At 36.0% G+C, this 19,048-nt stretch overlaps 1 protein-coding gene across 1 annotated transcript in view; it reads right to left on the reverse strand.

Moving 5' to 3' along the window:
* The window catches only part of UNC13C (unc-13 homolog C), a 579,627-nt gene that overhangs the window by 75,028 nt on the left and 485,551 nt on the right, over positions 1–19,048 (reverse strand). The window contains exons 26-29 of the mRNA XM_080645235.1: positions 14,297–14,385; positions 9,503–9,652; positions 4,460–4,583; positions 1,731–1,787 (exon numbers count right to left, since the gene is read on the reverse strand). Of these exons, the coding sequence (XP_080501361.1) occupies positions 1,731–1,787; positions 4,460–4,583; positions 9,503–9,652; positions 14,297–14,385 (420 nt within the window). The remainder of the gene's footprint in view (positions 1–1,730; positions 1,788–4,459; positions 4,584–9,502; positions 9,653–14,296; positions 14,386–19,048) is intronic.

Here is a 19,048-nt window from a genome sequence, read left to right on the forward strand (position 1 = left end):
AAGAACATAACATCATTTGAGTTCCTAATCAAGCAATGATAGAAAACAGAGTTATCCCAGGACTATAAAGTTTCATGTAGAAATAAAATCCTTCTTTGCTTATGTTACTCTGGCTTTTCATCACCTGAAATTGAAACACTTTTAGCTGATATAACGATCCATTCAGGAAACTGAAACTTGGGGAGATGCAGTATGCTTCCTAATATCACACAGATGCTAGAAGCATGGCCAGGGCCATTTCATTTGTAATGACACACTATGCTGTTTCACATTCATGGTTTTATAAGAGCAACTTCAACACTATAAAATTCATTTTTCAAAGTGGAAACTAGAAATCCCAGAAAGGTATACGAGGGATAAAGTAAGAGATCCAAGATACAAAATAATAGTCTAGCAGTGACATCTACCTTGCCTTTGAACTATGGACATCACTGAATACCTGTAAAAACAATTTTAGGTGATGGTTATGTCTTCTAAAGAGATTATTGGCTTTTTATTTTCCGAGGAAGGGGATAATGTAGGTAATAAAATAGAATTCTGAAATTACAGGGTAGCTATTTTTATCAGAATAAGTAATTACACAGTCAAATGGATTATCCTCCCCCTGTGTTTTACACACAAAACAATTCTGTGATACCTAACTGGGAGCTGCCAGCTGGGGGAGGAGATAAATAGCGGTTTCTGGAAGTAGGAGGTGGCATCCTCTTTGTAGTTACTATGCAAAGATAGTGTCGCCATTATCTCACTTAGCCTCACAACAGTCCTATGGAGCAAGTGTTAAACTGTTTTGCATTTTACAAATACCTCATCTGAACATTAAAGAGGTTAAATACTTAGGCTGGTGTCCCCATAGTTGGAAGCACGTGAGGTAGAACTGGAGCCAAGGTGATCTGTGTCTGGAACCCACCCCATGCTACACTATATTCTAATCCATAAAAATGAAACAAAACAGCATGTATTTTGACTATAGTCACAAGGTTGGCCTATATGTGATCCACTGATGAATGAATGAATGGATGAAAGAAATGTAGCTTTACATACACTAAATATTATTTGGCCTTTAAAATGAAGTAAATCCTGCCATATGTGACAACATGGATGAAATTGGAGGACGTTATGGTAAGTGAAATAAGCCCGTCACAGAACAATAATATGTATTTTAACCAGTCAAGTTCCTATCCTGACTAGTCAAGTTCCTATCACAGCTGCAAAGTGTTAGGGATCTCAAGCAATAATAAAGGGCAGAGTCATTTAGTCAGCAAATTCTCATTTATAATGGCATTTAATATGTTGAAAATTTGATGTCCACTTTGAGGAGTTTCATTTTCCCAATTAGGCCTTTTGCCTATAAGACCTCTAGACTTTATTGGATTTCTATGAAACATTGCAATTTGCCTTTATTCACATAAAACCATTTTAATATATGAAAGGAAATATGTTCTCTAATTTATTCCAAAAGCAGAAATGCTGCATGCTACAATACAAAGTCAATTAGTAGTTGCCCTACTAATTGGAAAATGTGAGCAACATGGCAGAAAGGGAAAAAAGCAAAATTCAGTCCCTAAATTTGACCTGATTCCTTCTTCAAGCAGACTGGGAGATCCCAGACACACATGTTCTTAGTCCTGCCATGGTAGATACCATGACCGGAAGGAGGATGGTTTCTTGTAGAGCTGCAGTTAGCTCATAACTTTTCATAGACAACCAGTAATTTTATGAATTCTTATTACCTTTAGTTTCGATAATTGTCCAAGATCTTTAGCAGTGATGAAAATCATCTGGGGTCCCTAGAGATACACATTAAAAAAAAAGAGAGAAGATTTAGTCTTAAAAGCTTTAGTAATAGTTGCATTAGAGATGTGGTCGATAGAGAATTTGCTTTATTTCCCTATAATATTGGTGACTTTTATGCGACATGCCCTTAGTAGGTCTATTTTACAGATTGGGTCAAAGATATCTAGTACTGCTAGCTTATAATTGTCCTCACAGGTACCCTACTTCTGCAGGCTTTAAGTCTCAGTGACTGAATGGATTGTTGCTTCCATAGTCAGTTTAGCATGTGGATTCAATCAGTGATCTTTATATTTCATTAATTTACTTTCAAATGAGGTAACTCCTTTACTCCATTCCTTCCCAAAATAAATCTGAAAAATTTTAAGATACAGAGCTGAGGAAGGTGAGCCGTTACTCATGAGATGCTGTGCCAGTTCTCAGAGACTGGCCTTCCCCAACCCTCCCTCAGCTGTAGCCTCTTTCTAGAACCCTAACATCCTGGAAATAAAACACTGGAATAAGCCATCCAACACACTACTGGAATGAATAGCTAGAAGCATATCTGTGGGTAAATGTGACAAGAAAAGTAATAACTTTGACAAAGTCATTGTTAGTCTGGAATATTTTCACAGTAAGAAAAACAATCATTCTGGAGTAACAAATCTCCATTTTTTTTAGTGGAGCCTGTATATTGATTAGGAAATTAGAGACTAAAAAATTCAAGAACAAAGCAATCATGTCTAATTTTGCTTTATTTTATCTTCAGCACCCAGCACAGTACCTAGTACATAGTAGAACCTCAAAGAACATATATGGAATGAATATAGCTTCATACTGAGAGATCTCAATGCTAGAGAAAATTGAGGTTATGCTCAGCTTTCATAGGAAAGGTCTATATCAAAACTGAAATGTCGTCTTGCTATATAATGATTTATGTCTTCTCATACTCTACAAAATTGTGCACTAGAAACAGTAGGGCCATTGGGGGAAATAGCAATGGGCAGCATCGCTGAAGCTTATGTAATTTTGTTAACAAATAACTGTCAAAAACAATAAATGCTACTTTGGGAGATAGCATTCAGGTTGCTCATTGAGGATAGTGGCTGCTTCAAGGAATATTAAAAATTCAAAAACATACCCCAAACAAAGAACAACAAAACAATAGAGTACAATTATGGGCTGAGAAAATACCCATACAAGCAGTGGGAGGGTGGCCTGCTGTGTGTGAGTCATGCAAGGTGCCTCTTTCTGGATCAAAGGCTTATGGACAAGTGGACTCTCCTCCAACTTGAAATTATTATTTTTTAAAAAACATATTTTTATTGATTTCAGAGAGGAAGGGAGATGGAGAGAGAGATAGAGATATCAATGATGAGAATCATTGATTGGCTGCCCCCTGCATGTCATACACTGGGGATCGAGCCTGCAACCCAGGCATGTGCCCTGAATGGGAATCGAACCCTGATCTCCTGGTTCATAAGTTGATGCTGAACCACTGAGCCATGCCAGCCAGACAAAATCATTCTTTTTTTAAAATTGGGGATAAAAGGAGTCTTGCCTATGTAATAATCAAGCTTAGTCCTTTTTTTTTCTTTTTCTGAAGTTTATAGTTCTTCTATTGTATTCCAAACCCTCTCAGCTAGGAAAATTTTATATAAGTCAATCACATGATCACTAATTGGTATTTTAGAAATGCCTTACATGTTGTAGCAGAGCAGGGTCTGTGTGGGGACGTGGTGTGTGTGTGTGTGGGGGGGGATGGGCGTTTACATGTGATTTGGCTACTCATATGTACAAATGATGATACCACACATTAATGGCATGACGCAAAACTTAAATTAATTTATAGTTTATCACCCATTGTTGGCAGTAAATCAACAAAAACATATGTATCTTTGCATCTTGAAACACTTTACATGAAAATATTTTCTGTATAATTTCATTGGATAAATATGGACTAAGTGTGCATAATTAAGGGCTCAACACAGATTTTAGTTTAAATTACTCATTATTTGCATCAACTTGTTTTCCTCACAGAAAAAAAAAGAAAATTACAATGGGTGCTTGTTAGGATTATTTTTTAACTTACTTGGCTCAGGATCTGGGAATTGAGAATCCTAGCACTGTGTATCCATTGGGCCATGGTCTAATTTTGCCACCAATTGACCTTTCTGGTTCTTTTTCCATTTTACTGTGTATGATACAATTATGTGCTTCAAATCCTCTAAAAGATGTCTCCTCTTATTAACCTCCATGGGGGAAGGTAATAGATGAAAGCAAAATGTACAAATGAAAAAAAAAAAAAATCCCATATGGTAGTGCTGAATTTATCTCCTTAAAGAATGAGGTTTCAGAAAGAAACACAGTGGGGATGTTCTAGCTGAAATCAAATTCTTTGGAGGTTCACAGTAATATTTAAAAAATTATGTGTGTAGACCAGATAACCTTGTAAGTTTAACTTTGCTATATTTTTTTTCAAGAGATGAAGTGTGATTGCTACTCCCATTATGTAAAATTGATTTGTATAGAATAATGCTATTTGAATGATCATTATTAAGACCTTGTATACCAAACACTTTTTCTCAAAGTGGGTTTAATACTTCATTTGGATCAAATCCACTAACTAAAACAGAAATCAATTAGATGGGTTATTGAAAGTAAAACCAAACTTAGTTTAAACACTTACTGTTTGATCTGTCAGAGCAGGGAGAACAATCTGTTTTTCTATTTTGTTTAGAACTAGCTTCCACAGCTCTTTCAAAAGTCGCTTCAGAACTGTTTTCTCACAGATTTTTGCTGAGAGACTTAATCTGAAGTAAAATAAGACATATAATCACTTATGAATCTCCTATCCAGGTTTCAACTTATTTTTATTGATCAGAGATTCCCATTCCTCAATACTGTGGTTCAAATACCTGAATAGGCCTTTATAATATTCAAATGCTAAATTTCAAATAAAAAATACATATCAAAAATCTGTTTCATCATATGATACATTAAGTAACTCACTAATTAGTAGAAAATGAATTCAGACTATCTCTTTCCTTAAATTGTTTCCTAAATTGACACCAAGGCTCCCAAAGTACATGATTTTCACCCTCATTCCCGGCTTCGTGTTTACCACATGCTCTGTGTCCATAGTTCAGGCCAAATACCAACCAAACACACCTGATCACTACCTGGCTCTGAGCCAACATAACATGATGGCAAAGATGCATACAATTTCCCTCAAGAGCCAATATTTATCCATTTTATTAATTTTCCAGTTTTATTGTTATACAATTGACATATAACATGGGGGTAAGTTTAAGGTGTATAACATAATGATTTGATATATGTATATATTTTGAAATGATTACCACAATAAGTTTAGTTTGCATCCATTATCTCACATATTTATAATTTTTTTCTTGTGATGAGAACTTTTAAGATCTACTCTCTTAGCAATGCTCACATATACAATACATTATTGTTAACTGCAGTCACCATGCTGTGCATTACACCCCCAGGACTTATTTCTCTTACAACTGGAAGTTTGTACTTTTTGACCACCTTCACCCTTTCCCCCACATCCCCATCCCCCACCTCTGGCAACTACCAAAGTTGTTCTGTTTCTCCGAATTCAGTTTTAAGATTCCAAATTTACCAACTTTAATAGGTTTAAGGCATCTGTTACAAATTGTTCCCATGGTGAGATAATGATGGTGACATCATCTAACATTTATATAACACCATTGTTTGGTAACCTCTTCTACAAATATTTCTCACCTATTACTGTATACATTTCAGAAGTCAGAAACAGACTCAGAGAGATTACGGAACTTGTCCAAAGAAGTGAAGCCGGTGAGGGCTAGATTCAAAGTCAGGCCCTTTCTCTAAATCCACATGTCCCACACTGTCCTTGATAAATGTGTTTGTGTATGAAGGACCAGCAGTACATGAAGACACACTGCTGCATAAATATTTACCGAATGTTCCAAAAGATGACAATGAACTCTGAGACTTTAAGAAGAGCTAATCAAACCCATTTCACAGAGTGCCAAAGGCGAGTCATACATATCACGAAAACTTCATTGTTGACTGTGTTGCTAAATTCTCTGTATACTTTTGGACTCAAGAATTATAACCTGGGCTCTGGTTCTGAGAGAGGTAGAACTGACTGCTTTAAGTATTTAAATATATAAGTAACATTTAGATAATCAAAGTAATAATTACAGGCATGTGACATGTGAGAGGCAAAGGGAGAGATTTCCAAAATACATTTTCATGTAGAAGTATTTCTCCTAACACTATAGAATGTGAATACTTAATGTATAAAAATGCATGAGCCCTAGTTGGATTCGCTCAGTGTTTACAGCATCGGCCAATGGACGGGTTCAATTCCGGTCAAGGGCATGTACCTCGGTTGCAGGCTCAATCCCTGACCCTGGTCAGGGCACGTGCAGGAGGCAGCCAATCGATGTGTCTCTCTCAAAGCGATGTTTCTTTCTCTCTGTGTCTCTCCCTCCCTTCCACTATCTCTAAAAATCAATGGAAAAAAGATCCTCGGATGGACTAACAACAACAACAAATGCATGAAAACCTCCTCTGGATGAAGAGGAGAGTTGGGAACCCTGAGGCATATTCATGAAATCTGTAGCCCCAGTTATTTAGCAACAGTTGTTCAAGGGTAACGTTCCTAGCCCCCCAGTGGCTATTTATTATCTGGACATAGGGCAGAAGCCAGCAGATGTCTCGCGGCAGAACACCAGGATTTCTCTAGCCTCAGAGGAATCCCTAGGATAATGTAAGACACACAAAATCTGCCACTTCCGGCAGATGTGTAATTTCCATTTTTAAAAGATCTGAGTTTAAGAATTGATCTTGTTTTTATGGGCAGCTCATGAACTTGGCGTGCTAACTACCTCTGCTTAGACTGGAACTGAATGAATGGGTATAGAATCATTGACATGTTTGCAGCTCTGCGTGAGATTTCTGCCAGCTGGAAGTTTACAGCTCGTTTTATAGAGTGGTGAGGTTGTGGTAGAGAAAATGAAACATAAACAAATAAGATGTCTTATTTAGAGAGGCTGCACAAAGACAAAGAGAGCCTATATAATTTCTAAGGAGACTTTCTCAGAGCTACCTGGAAGACTTTCAGCTCACTATTGCTAATTTTAAATAACAGGAAAAACAACAACATACCCTAAGATGGGGCATCTAGCAACTGTTTCCTTAGTTTAGTCAGAGATAATCAACTTGATAATGCAAGCCGAAAAGTATGTATTTGGAACCATAGCTGTCTAGATTCTCTGATCACAGAACCAATTAACCAGAAATTATCAAACGCCCTGTATATTAGTTGGCCATAGAGATATCCTGTCATATAATTGATAAGATTTTCATGATAACATATCCAACTTTCCTCCCACCCCCCTGGAAATGTTCATCCCTCATTTCCATATTTCAAACCCAATCCATCTTTATAAACCCAACCCAAATCAGCTTTGGTTGGTGTGGCTCAGTTGGTTGGGTATTATCTAGGGTACTAATAGGGTTGCCGGTTTGAAGGCAGCTCTCTCTGACCTCCTCTCCTTTCCTCTCTCTCTATAAAAATCATTAAAAAAACAACCCAACCCAAATAAAATGTATACTGATTGTCTGACCAGGAGATTATTTCTTTAGACGTTATTGTGTTTACTTGTATACCTTCCTTACTTTTTGTCCTAACCCTGAGAATAGAATTAATATGATTTTTTAAAAAAAAACTCGCCTAATAAGTGGCTTTAGGGTTATGCATTCTGAATTAGTCTCTAGAATTCTTTCAACTCTTTGACTCATATAGTAATTCTTGCCAAAAATTTTAAATCTCTGACACAAATTTTTAAGGCTCATAGATGTTTTTCTATCTTTATACACTGTCTTTACTAATATTTATAATTATATGTATGATGACATAATAAAGTATAATCATAAATAGAAAATTAAAACTGAGTAAAATAAGACTCTAAAATATACTAAAAAGAATGGTTTACTCACTTTATGTATTAGCCCCATTTTATAGACGGTAAAATGGATTGAAGGTCCCTCAGCTAGTAGCTGACAGTATCAGGATAATTTAAAACTTTCTGTATGTTCCACAACTTTTGGTTACAGTATATCCAAAAATACAAAGTTTTGCTAATGGTAAATAACATATCTATACACTGCTGTTAGAAATCTAAAAACATAAGGCATTCCAGTAGGAGTTTTCAGAGGATCAGAATTGCTTTGTCCTGCTTTGATTCACCTTCACATGGGCACCCAAATGGTAGTGTTCATGTGGTTCAATCCTGTGTTGCCCATAGTAGAGGTCCACACAATACAATAAACCTTTAGGGGTTATATAAGGTATTAGGTGATAAGAGTAAAAGTCTACATTAAGAAACAAAAGAAATGAGAAGTCTTTCTCCCTGCCTTTCTTTCTTTCTTTTCTTCCTGCCTTTATTTCCTTCTTTCCTTTCTTCTTTCTGCTACTTCTTTCTTCCACCCCACTTGCCTGCCTACCTCCTGCTAAGCTAATTACCTACTCACCTATCTTCTAGATATTTCCTCATGGAGGACAGAAAAGAAGACGTAACATACCTACCAAATACTGAAATCAAAGTGATGAGAACATTAGTTTTCCTTATGTGTAAGATTATAAGCAAAGGGAAATGGAATTAAAATAGAAGTTGTAAATATATAGAAGAGGTTTTCCCTAGGGTTTTCTTTGCTTTTCTTATCTTTAAAGAGAAGTATTGTATCCTTCTCATTTATCTTGGTCCCTTTGGCATTCATGAATTTGCCGCAACAATATTAAATGAAGTAACATATGTAACTACCAGGTATGACACTGGTCCCTTGGTAGGCATTCAAAATTATTTTTTGCCTTTCTCTTCTACCTTCAACTCTAGTTTGAAGTATCACTGTTTAAGAAGTCATGTCTCCGGTTGCTTTAGATCAACAGTTCCCAATTTCGGACACATGTTAAAACATAGGAGCCTTGATTCTACTCCAAACTTATGAAATTAGAACTTCTAAGAGTAGGGACTGAGCAGACAAAAACAAAAGACAAAACTTGAAGACAAAACAAAACAAAACACATACACATACACAAGCAAGCAAACAAACAAAACTTTTTGGTTAAGACTCTGTCTTAGCTGGTCATAAAGGCCTCCATTTCTACCTACTCCCACCAACTAATCTGTAATCTCCATGGAGTCAGGGACTCTGCTTCTCTTTTTCACTATCTAGTGCCTAGACTAAGGTTTGGTACATATGGACACTCAATAAATAGTTGCTGGAGGTTGAGTTGGGCAGCTATTTACTTGCCTCTGAGCTGAGTTAATTCTAGTACATTTGTGTGATTCTCTGCCTCAGTTGGTTTCTGACACAAAATCAGATATTGTGGACTTAACTCAGTCTTTTTTTTTAATGTCCAACAGGTTGCAAAACGATATGCTTTCTGAGGAGCATAATATCCTCAAGCTCTTCCCCCTCAGAATAGCAACCTCCTCAATTACCAATATTTATTTCCTTTCCTGTTCAAAAATCACTCCTGATTTTTGGTCACTAGTAATGGACTAAAAGTGTTTTGCTTTTTGATGGATTAATATTGTAGAAGCCTTTTTAAAACTGTCCTACACAGAGGAAAACAATTGTTCCCCTTAAAACCATATAAGTCAAATTTAGGGTAATTAATAAAGAGAAAATTGGGTAGAAAACTTACGTTTTGTCCAAGAAGTCCATGAGAGGTCTTAATACAATCTCCGCATCCATTGCTGCACTGTTCTTGTTAGATGCAGTATTTCCATTTGTTCTCATTTGATTTAGTTCAAATCCCATCTGTTTTATACACTCCTTAATGATAAGCTGGAAACTAAAAATAAGGAATATAAATACCTGAATAAAAGCATTTATGCCTTTCTTTGCTCATGTTTTTAAATTAAACCCACAGGAGTTTGATCTGTTTCAAGTAGTGTAAATTCCCTTGCTCACTGATTTTCAAACGTAATTGTTCAGCTGAAAAAAATTTTTGTTGTAATGAAAGCTTACTTGGAACTCACACATATAAAGCTCTTCACATTGAATGAATTTAAGTGGGGTTCATTTGGCCCTTAATTCTCGCAGTAATAGCTGAGGTGTTCTTCTGAGAATTATTTGGGAAAATGACTATTCTTGAAAGATACTTGGTATCTGGGTTCACATTCTTCACTTGGCTTCTGGGATGCCACTCCTTCTTAGCTCTAACCTCACTGGCTGCTTTTTCTCAATTTTTACCTGTTAGCCATTGGAGTAGGGTTGCCAAACTTTGCAAATAAAACACAGGATGCCCAGTAATGTGGATTTCAGATAGTGAATATTTTTTAGTATAAGTATGCCCCATATTCATACTAAAATTTATCCATTATTTATCTGAAATTCAAATTTGGTTGGGCATAGTCTATATTTTATCTGGCAATCCTACATTGTAATCATCTAGGCTCAATCCTTGGATCACTCCATCTCTCCATAAACATCACTTTCTTGGCAATCATATCTAATCCCAATGGCTTTCATGAAACCAATACACTGGTAATTCCCAAATATACATCTGGAGACATAATTTGTAATCTGAACTCCGGACTGTTTTATTAAACTGAGTAATATAGGAAATCTATGATAAATTTTAAGTGATCTCAACTTGAGTGTTTTTCTTGCTCCTGGACCTGTTATAGCAGGTTTATAAATATTGGTCCATAATTTTGAGTGCATAGTCAAGGCTTGATTCTACTTCTGCTGTCATCTTGGCCTGTTTCCATCTTTGCTTTGTGCCTTCTTTGTGACTCTCTTTACTGTTGACAACATTCTTGCTCCTCTGGACTCAGCATTTGTATCTGGTTCCTTGATTCTTGGATATCCGCATGTCCCTATGGATGTGGCTCATTTCTTGGCTCTCTGCATATTTATCTAATTCAATGGAACATCCTCTTTCAGGCTCAGGGCCAAAGGAATCCAAATGCATGACCATTCACCTTTTACCTGACAAGGCCTGCCTTTGGACTTCTGTCAGGTAGTGGTTGTTGGGGAGGGTGGATGGGATGGTGAAGAAGGTGAGAAAGGGGGTGGTGGAGATGGTGCTATGCTTATTTGGTAAGAATAGAGGTGGAGGATATTTGGGGCAATGAAAAAGGAAGGTAAGTAATGTTGGGCATTTTGACCTGTTGATTTATCCCTGGGTCATCAGTGGTCCTGTTGAGTATAGTGATAATCACTTTAGAGATAGCTACTTTCTTTTGCACAAATTGTCAAGTCAGTAGAGGATAGATTGAGCAGAAGGTATGATACTCACATTCCTAAAATGCATGAATATATTTCTACAACAGACCCATATGGTAAACCCCCACCAGAAATGAGCTCTGTGTGTGGGATCAGGAATATGGAGGAAGGGGATCAGTGCATGAGAGATAATGGCTTTTTATCTTGGCATCAGTCCAGGGTGAACTAACATATGCATTTCATCTAAAAATCTCATCTCTATCAATTTTTGGTAAATTCACCTAAGAAGATTTTTTTCTATCTGTTTATTTGGTTGAAAAAAGTCTTTACTAATCAGCTTGAGTTATTACCAGTAAAAAATGACAGACTCTGTGAGCATCCAAAAAGCCAAACACTCACTTTATAGAAGAATTCCTATAAAATGCTCCTGAATTATTTGTTTACTTAATCCAGCCAGCTGCTGGTACCAAATATTTCATTCAAATAAATAAAGAAAATCCAAAAAATAAAACTGAAAAATATATGTGTAAGCAAAAACCCAAGTGGCACAAGCTGTGCAATTTTAAAAACATCTATATGACAGCATTGAAGAGGTATCGCTGAGTCTCAGTTCCCAGGTGGGTGCTCTGGGACCATGTCAGGAACCCAGGAACCCAGCCTTCAGATGTGTGGTTTGGCTTTCCTGGTTTTACTGCAAAATCATCCTACTAGGTACATATAGTAGAATTATTTTGTTGTGGGTTTTAATAACCACAGATAAAATGCAGTTTGGGCAATTAATTATGCACTTAATTTTGAAGCTCTGGAACACTAATTTAGATGCTTAAGATTCAGGTATAAGTATCCGGTTTAACTTCATAGCATGATCTCACTGATCATTACGGGCTTCCCACCTACCCCCGGTGTGTGATGTGGACCTGGTTAGTAGTGTGGGAAATCAAACCATAGCAACAAAGACATAAGAATTATTCTTTTTTTTAAAAAAAAAATATATTTTATTGATATTTTACTGAGAGGAAGGGAGAGGGATAGAGAGTTAAAAACATCGATGAGAGAGAAACATCGATCAGCTGCCTCCTGCACACCTCCTACTGGGGATGTGCCCGCAACCAAGGTACATGCCCTTGACCAGAATCGAACCTGGGACCTTTCAGTCTGCAGGCTGACGCTCTGTCCACTGAGCCAAACCGGTTTCGGCACAATTATTCTTTTTATAAGGAAAGCATGACATGTGGGTTATTTATTCCAATAATTCTAGCCCTGAGTAAGCAAAGTATTAGATTTTTCCTATTTGCAAAGACTACCGAAGAGATAGACATTGGGTAACCAGGAGTTTCACTAGCTAGGTTACAATAGCCGGCTTCGCATGAATAGAGTACTTCGAGAGCCCACCTAAGGACACCAGTCCTTATTTCATAACTGAAGTTGGCTCCAATGTTTTCAAACAAAATAACACAGTCCAAAGTAAAAGGTACTTGCTCAGAAAGATGACTTGGATATATTACAGAAAGTAATTTAAATATACTTTTTCTATTTATATTCTAGTTTCTATTCTGTTTAGTCATCTTATTTCAGAAAAAGTTACAAACACCCCTAGCTATGCCTGACCACCTTTTTTCTCCCCTTCGCTTTGCTAAATAATCTCTATTTTTGCCTTTCTAGCTGAAGGTAACAGTCTTTCTGCTAACCACATATTAATTCACAACTGGAATAAAGAGGTAAGCCTAAAGTAGCTGACTGAAGGCACCATCGCCAGGTGTCACCCCCAAGTCAGAGCCAATTAGTTTCCAAATGTCTGGGACAATGTCAGTCTCTCCAGCTGCAGGTAAACAAAACCTTCAACTTCCTTATACTCATCTAGGTCAGGTAAGCAGGATCACCCAGGTCAGCTAGCAACACAGACAGAAGGCAGAGCGACTGCCCTACGCTGGATACAGCAAGGCTTTATCTCACTCAGCACCTAAACTGTGAGGATGGGCTCCACAAAGACAAAGAACACACCTCTAACCCTGAAGAGGAGGCCAAGAAGGATTTTTCTTTACTTTGCCTCATTCCTGTATTTGAGTGAAAATATGATGCTTTCAAGTGTCATTTACTTTTTGGTCTCTGATTTCAACGGGCATAACTAATCCATAAAATGCCCATTAAAATGTACCTTTCCAAAACACAGTGAGTAATGAGTGGAGTTCAAAGACTCCGTGCCATAAGAATAATTTTTAAGCTTATTTTATAACTGAATGCATAATTTGTAATAGTAAGTCAACATTTATTGAGCTAATATTTAAACCAAGTTCTGGCCTTGGCCAGGTAGCTCAGTTGGTTAGAGCATTGTCCTGATAGGCCAAGGTTGTGGGCTTGATCCCTGGTCAGGGCATCTATGAGAATCAATGAATGTATAAGTAAATAGAACAACAAATTGATCTCTCTCTCTCTCTCTCTCTCTCTCTCTCTCTCTCTCTCTCTTTCTTCCTCTCTTTCTTTCTCACTCTAAATATCAATAATCAAAACTTTTAAAACAAATTATATATGAAATGAAAGAACCTCTTCAAAGATGTGTTTGCTTTCTTATCTATTTTAACATTTGAAGATGAGATGATAGTGTTTTTTTCTAGAGGGCCAAGTGAATCTTATATAGAATAAACTTCTCCCTCTTTAGAACAATGCCATGGACAAGTAGAGCTAATATTTCTTTAAAACATGGAGAAAATATGAATGTGTCAGTAATTTCCCACAGAGTAGTTTCATTAAGATTTCTAAGCCCTAAAACCTAGAATCTGGACTTAATTCAATTCCGGGGAAGCAGTTTGGTTATTTGAAAGTACAACCACATTGATATGTATGACATGAATGCAACTCAGACTTATGTATGTAAAGGTTTTCTTCCTCCCTCCCTCCCTCCTTCCCTCCCTCCATTCTTTCAATAACCAATTGGTAAGCTCTAAACATAGAGTTGCAAATAGGAATGAGATATGGCTTCTGCCCTTATGAAGCATATAGTAAAGGGAGGGAATCAAGCAGTTAAGCCATAGCTTAGAGCACAGTGTTGTAAGTGCCACCCAACTGAAGGATGCAGTGTCCTGAGGATCACATAGCGAGATAACACAGTAAGATTGCAGGGACGTGGAAACTTTCCCAAGGAGATGATGCTTAGATTAAGTCTTCAAGTTAAATGGATTTAGCCAGTCAGGGGAGAGAAACAGCACAGACAGCATAACTACTATGAACTGAAACTTAGAATAATAAAATAACTACTTAGGCCACTTACCTTTCCCCATAAGTGATGCTGAGCTCATCTAGAACCCCACTGAGTTTAACTTGGAGTTCCTTCAGAATAGCACTAGCTTCAGGATCTAACTGCAGAGAGACCACAAACAATGTTACTCTGGAGTTCTGAGAAAACATGCTTTTCTCCTACAAGTATTCTGCTTGTTATAAATATGTTAATAAAACACTTGTGATTTCCCCCCCCCCTTTTTTATCTTTGAATTCAAATGCAAAATTTAGGAAATTCTACATAAATCAGAAGAGTTTTTACAAATGAAAAAATCAATCAAAATGCATCGCATGCATACAAATAACAGCTAGATAGCAAAGCCTTTGCTGCTTGCAGCAATGGGATGCAAGGCATAACAACATCAGCTTCAAGGGTATGATTATGTCATAACTGAAAAACTATCAATGCATTACTTAAATATATGTGCTGCTTAAAAGACATTTTCATCTTTATATCTCTATAAATGAATAAGCCCATTAAAAAAAACTGGTGAAATTAATTTTTGACTACTGCATTGCACCTCACTTAAAATATGTTTTCATATTTTTCTAAGTATGGAATTAAATGTAACAGGATATATAAATTATCCAAGCTCTTCAATGTTTCTCTGAAAATGACAGGCCTGACTTCTCTTTTTGGGTGTCAATTTACAACTTAGAGTTCAAGATTCAAAGTTTTACACATTTATTTTTTAAAGTTTCTCTTTTAATATTTAAGTACTTATATCTTGGAACTAAGCTGTTCAGCAAATTTGGGGGCAGAACATACTAATTAAATCAAATAGCTTTTTTATGTTTGTTCTTACAGGACAAATTTTAAAAGCCAACTTATTTTTTTTATTAGATTTTAGTTTAGTTTAGTTTTTTTTTTTTTTGGTGTTGTTGTGTTTTTGTTGTTGTTGTTGTTGTTGTTTTCAGAGAGAGGAAGGGAGAGGGAGAGAGAGATAGAAACATTAATGATGAGGTAGAATCATCCATCACCCTCCTGCGTGCCCCCCACAGGGGATTGAGCCTGCAACCCAGGCATGTGCCCTGACTGGGAATCAAATCATGACCTCCTGATTCATAGGTCAATGCTCAATTACTGAGCCACACTGGCCAGGCAGATTTAATATTAGAAAATGTTACACTATAAAAATAAACAAACATCAATCTATCATCTTGAAAGAATATTTTTATAATTTGTGTTTGAGATAAACACAAAATTTATCAGCATTTAGATTTTATCCTGTTTTTAATTATGTTTTTGCAAATGAGTTGTAAATACGATGACTTTCCATAGATGTATTGTATCAAGCTGCTAGAAATTCATATAAAGGAAAATCTAGACTATTCTCTTTTGAGTCAATATAAAGGGAAATCTAGACTATTCTCTTTTAAGCCAATCTTCCTTTGAGTCTTGAGAAATTTAGTTTCCTATTATTAGTACCTATAGTTCTTATAGAGGTGGGTCTACTATTGAAAACAAGAAAATGGGATAAAGCCAACTTTTGGGAATAGAACAAGTTAAAGGAGGACTCACAGCACTAGAGTCTAAGGACTATGATTCTACCAAATACATGCAGGACCCAACATCAGTTTAAATACTTGGAGCCAGCCCAAGGACAAAACCAGTATACATTGATCCTGTAATCCTCCCAAGAGCATTTTTTTAATATTAAAAAACTGTTAGGGAAAGGTATTATTTCTATACCTTAGCCACTGGGTAGTTTAGGTTGTATTGTGACTGAAAACATTGGAATAGAAATAAAAAATTGCATTTGACATCTAATGCTTTATTGGTTATATCAAACTAATCCTTGATGTCAAATTTGACTCAAATCCAGGTGATTTCAGGATTGGTTAGTTTCTACTACTCTATTAGAGCCAATATAATTAGTTTCTAATTCTCTATTAGATTCTTTTGGACTCTTTTTTTTTTTTTTCAGATTGGCTCACAGCTCTTACCTACAGACACACAGGCCACCATAACAAATGCAGGCTTTTCTAGGAGTTGGAAAACCAGAATGTCCTTGAGAGTTGCACTCAGCTACAACTAGTTGCAAGGAGTGATTCATAAAGACAACTAGAGAGTACCTATGTAATAAGACCTCTACTAATATGCATTGAAGCATGATTAGCCTAATAAACCGTAACACCTCAACCTTTAACCAAAATAAGTATGTGGATTGTCCAACCCAATACTATAGAACCATGCAAGCTGATTTTTTTTTGGTTTGGTTATATTTTACTGATGATGTTGGCCTAAGATCCATTTTAATCTGATTTTATTTGGATAAAAATGTTGCAGAATAGGGAATATAAGAGAAGCTCTTCCACATGGCTGTCTTCAGGTTCCCCACATCTTGGGAAAAGTGGGTGTAGGTGATAGTTTCTTACATATCTGCCACCTTCAAGGAAATGGCTCAGATAGTAGGGTTCCCTTCGGGAAATGTGGTTGGTTCTTATTTAAAATCAGATTGTGTTTTCATACTAGTTTGATATCTACTCTGAGATAGTTTGTTCATCTGTTAAGAAAATGATTTTTAAAATCATACACAAATGATTAGGTAGATCAGTTGGGTAAAATTATGCTATTTCCCTATAAGTTATTTTAGTCCACTTTAGGTATTTTGTAAATGGAGATTTCTTATCAAATAATTGGCTATTACTTGAACATCTGAAATAGTCAAACTATAGAAATTTAAATGTTGGTTGACAGTTTTCATTTCCTGAGAGCAGCATGGGTTTCTAAATAGGTGCTGACAGAATGCTTATAACCAGGTCAAAGGGGAATAAAAGGAACCCAGAAAATGTTTAGTTTCAGTTAAGTATTCAATGTTTATCTGATCCAAATCATAGTATAAACCATTAAAATAGGAACAGTAATTTTGAGTCCAATATTCGAATTGTAGGTCTTTTGCAATAATAATGAGCATAAATACCATACTCTAATTATAAAACAATCTCTTCAGACTGCCTGAAGAGATATTTTTATAATTAGAGTGTTTTATAATTATAATTAGTCTGGTAGGTTTCACACACTCCTCAAAATTTTTGCAGAAAGTCCTTTAATAAATGCTCACTATTTACCAATTCTTGAGTAATTTTGCATTTCTTTATATGGCCAAATTGAGGAAATTTTCCTTACTCCTATAAACTCCCTAGAGTTTGTAAGAAATAATAATCTGGGCTTTGAGAGTTTATTGCCCAAGTTAACAAAAGCATATTTATAAACTATTGGCTACTTTGGAAAGGTCAGAAGCTACCTAATTTTTTTCACAAAGGTTTAAGTCTTAGCCTAGTTCATAAGTTATATGATGTAAAACATAAAAATTAACTTGCACCTTTTTTGATTCATTATCAAATTATTAAAAGCCTAAAAAAAGAAAAAAAATCAAGCATTCTCAAGTCATAGTTAATAAATTTATTTTAAATTAGAAATTGAAGTAGCACATGTACCTGAAAACTTAAATGGCTGACAAAAAACAAACAATAAATGGATCCACGTAAAGAGGAATATACTCGATGACAATTTAAGAATACTGAATCAAATTCTGAGTTTATAATAAAGATCACAAAACAGATTTTATAGACACTCTATGAAAAGTTTAAGAATTCAAAAATCTAGGCTAGTAAAGTATGGCTCTAATGATCAGAATGAACTTCAGTCATATATAAATAATGTCTGAATTTTACACCATTGAGCTATTTTATACCATCCAGCCTTGGTAACATAAATAACTGGTCTGGAAAAGATAGCTAGCAGGAAAGGTATCTTTTAAATCTTTGTCTTTAAAGCTCTTCTACTTTTCCATTAAAAGAAAATTCACTTATCACCACCTTTTGCAAATCTTCCTCCACATGTTCACCCTAGGCAGTTAGTAGCTTTAGCTTCTGCACTAGCTCTGCTTTTTCCTATTACTGCCCACACAACACTCTCTTCTGACTGTTCTCTCATAAATCTCTATCTTCCTTGGTGGAACTCTGTCTTATTTAGCTTTCTATCTAGGTGTCTGCCTCAGTGCCTTGCATGCCTAGGCATTTACCAAATATTTGAGGAGGGAAGCGAGGGCAGCAATAAGTATGCACAGACTCCCTCAAAGAAAATTCTGATGTCCAGAATGCTCTTTTTCCTTGAAACAATATTTTGCAGTGACTATTAATAGAATCTTTCATTCCTTGGCAACCATATATTTTGGAGTTACATCTTAGTCAAATATTTTTCTGCTTGCCAGACCATGTCAGATTATGTCCTGATATTTCTTTGGCTCAAAAAATATGGTTACCATACCCACACTGCATGTTTGTTTTCCAGCATAAAATCTTTCCCTAAGGGATGTAAAGAGAGGATATGTTATCTCAACCTCTTACAACAGCAATTGTTAAACCAACCATTAAGGTCTTAGCTAGATTTATAACTCATTGGTTGGGAAGTGGCATTTAAAGTCCTTTGAAAAGTCAATACAAACTCTTGAAAAAATAAAGACTGTATGGAAGAAGTTAAGGATCTTTAGTGTGAATTTTATTCCTTTTACAGTGTGCATTGCTATCTCATTTCCTTTCTCTGTTCTTCAGGCTACTAGACTACCTTTTAGCATGTTCAACTCATCAGTGTTAGCTTTTCATTATTTGTTTACCTAAAGCAGTGCAGATTAGGGAGGCTGATTGCCCTCATCTTCACAAGGTCCAAAATTGAATCATTAGTCTGGTAGGTTTCACACACTTCTCAAGATTTTTGCAGAAAATCCTTTAATAAATGCTA

Source organism: Plecotus auritus, assembly GCF_963455305.1.
Source record: "Plecotus auritus genome assembly, chromosome: 1".
Lineage (NCBI taxonomy): Eukaryota > Metazoa > Chordata > Mammalia > Chiroptera > Vespertilionidae > Plecotus > Plecotus auritus.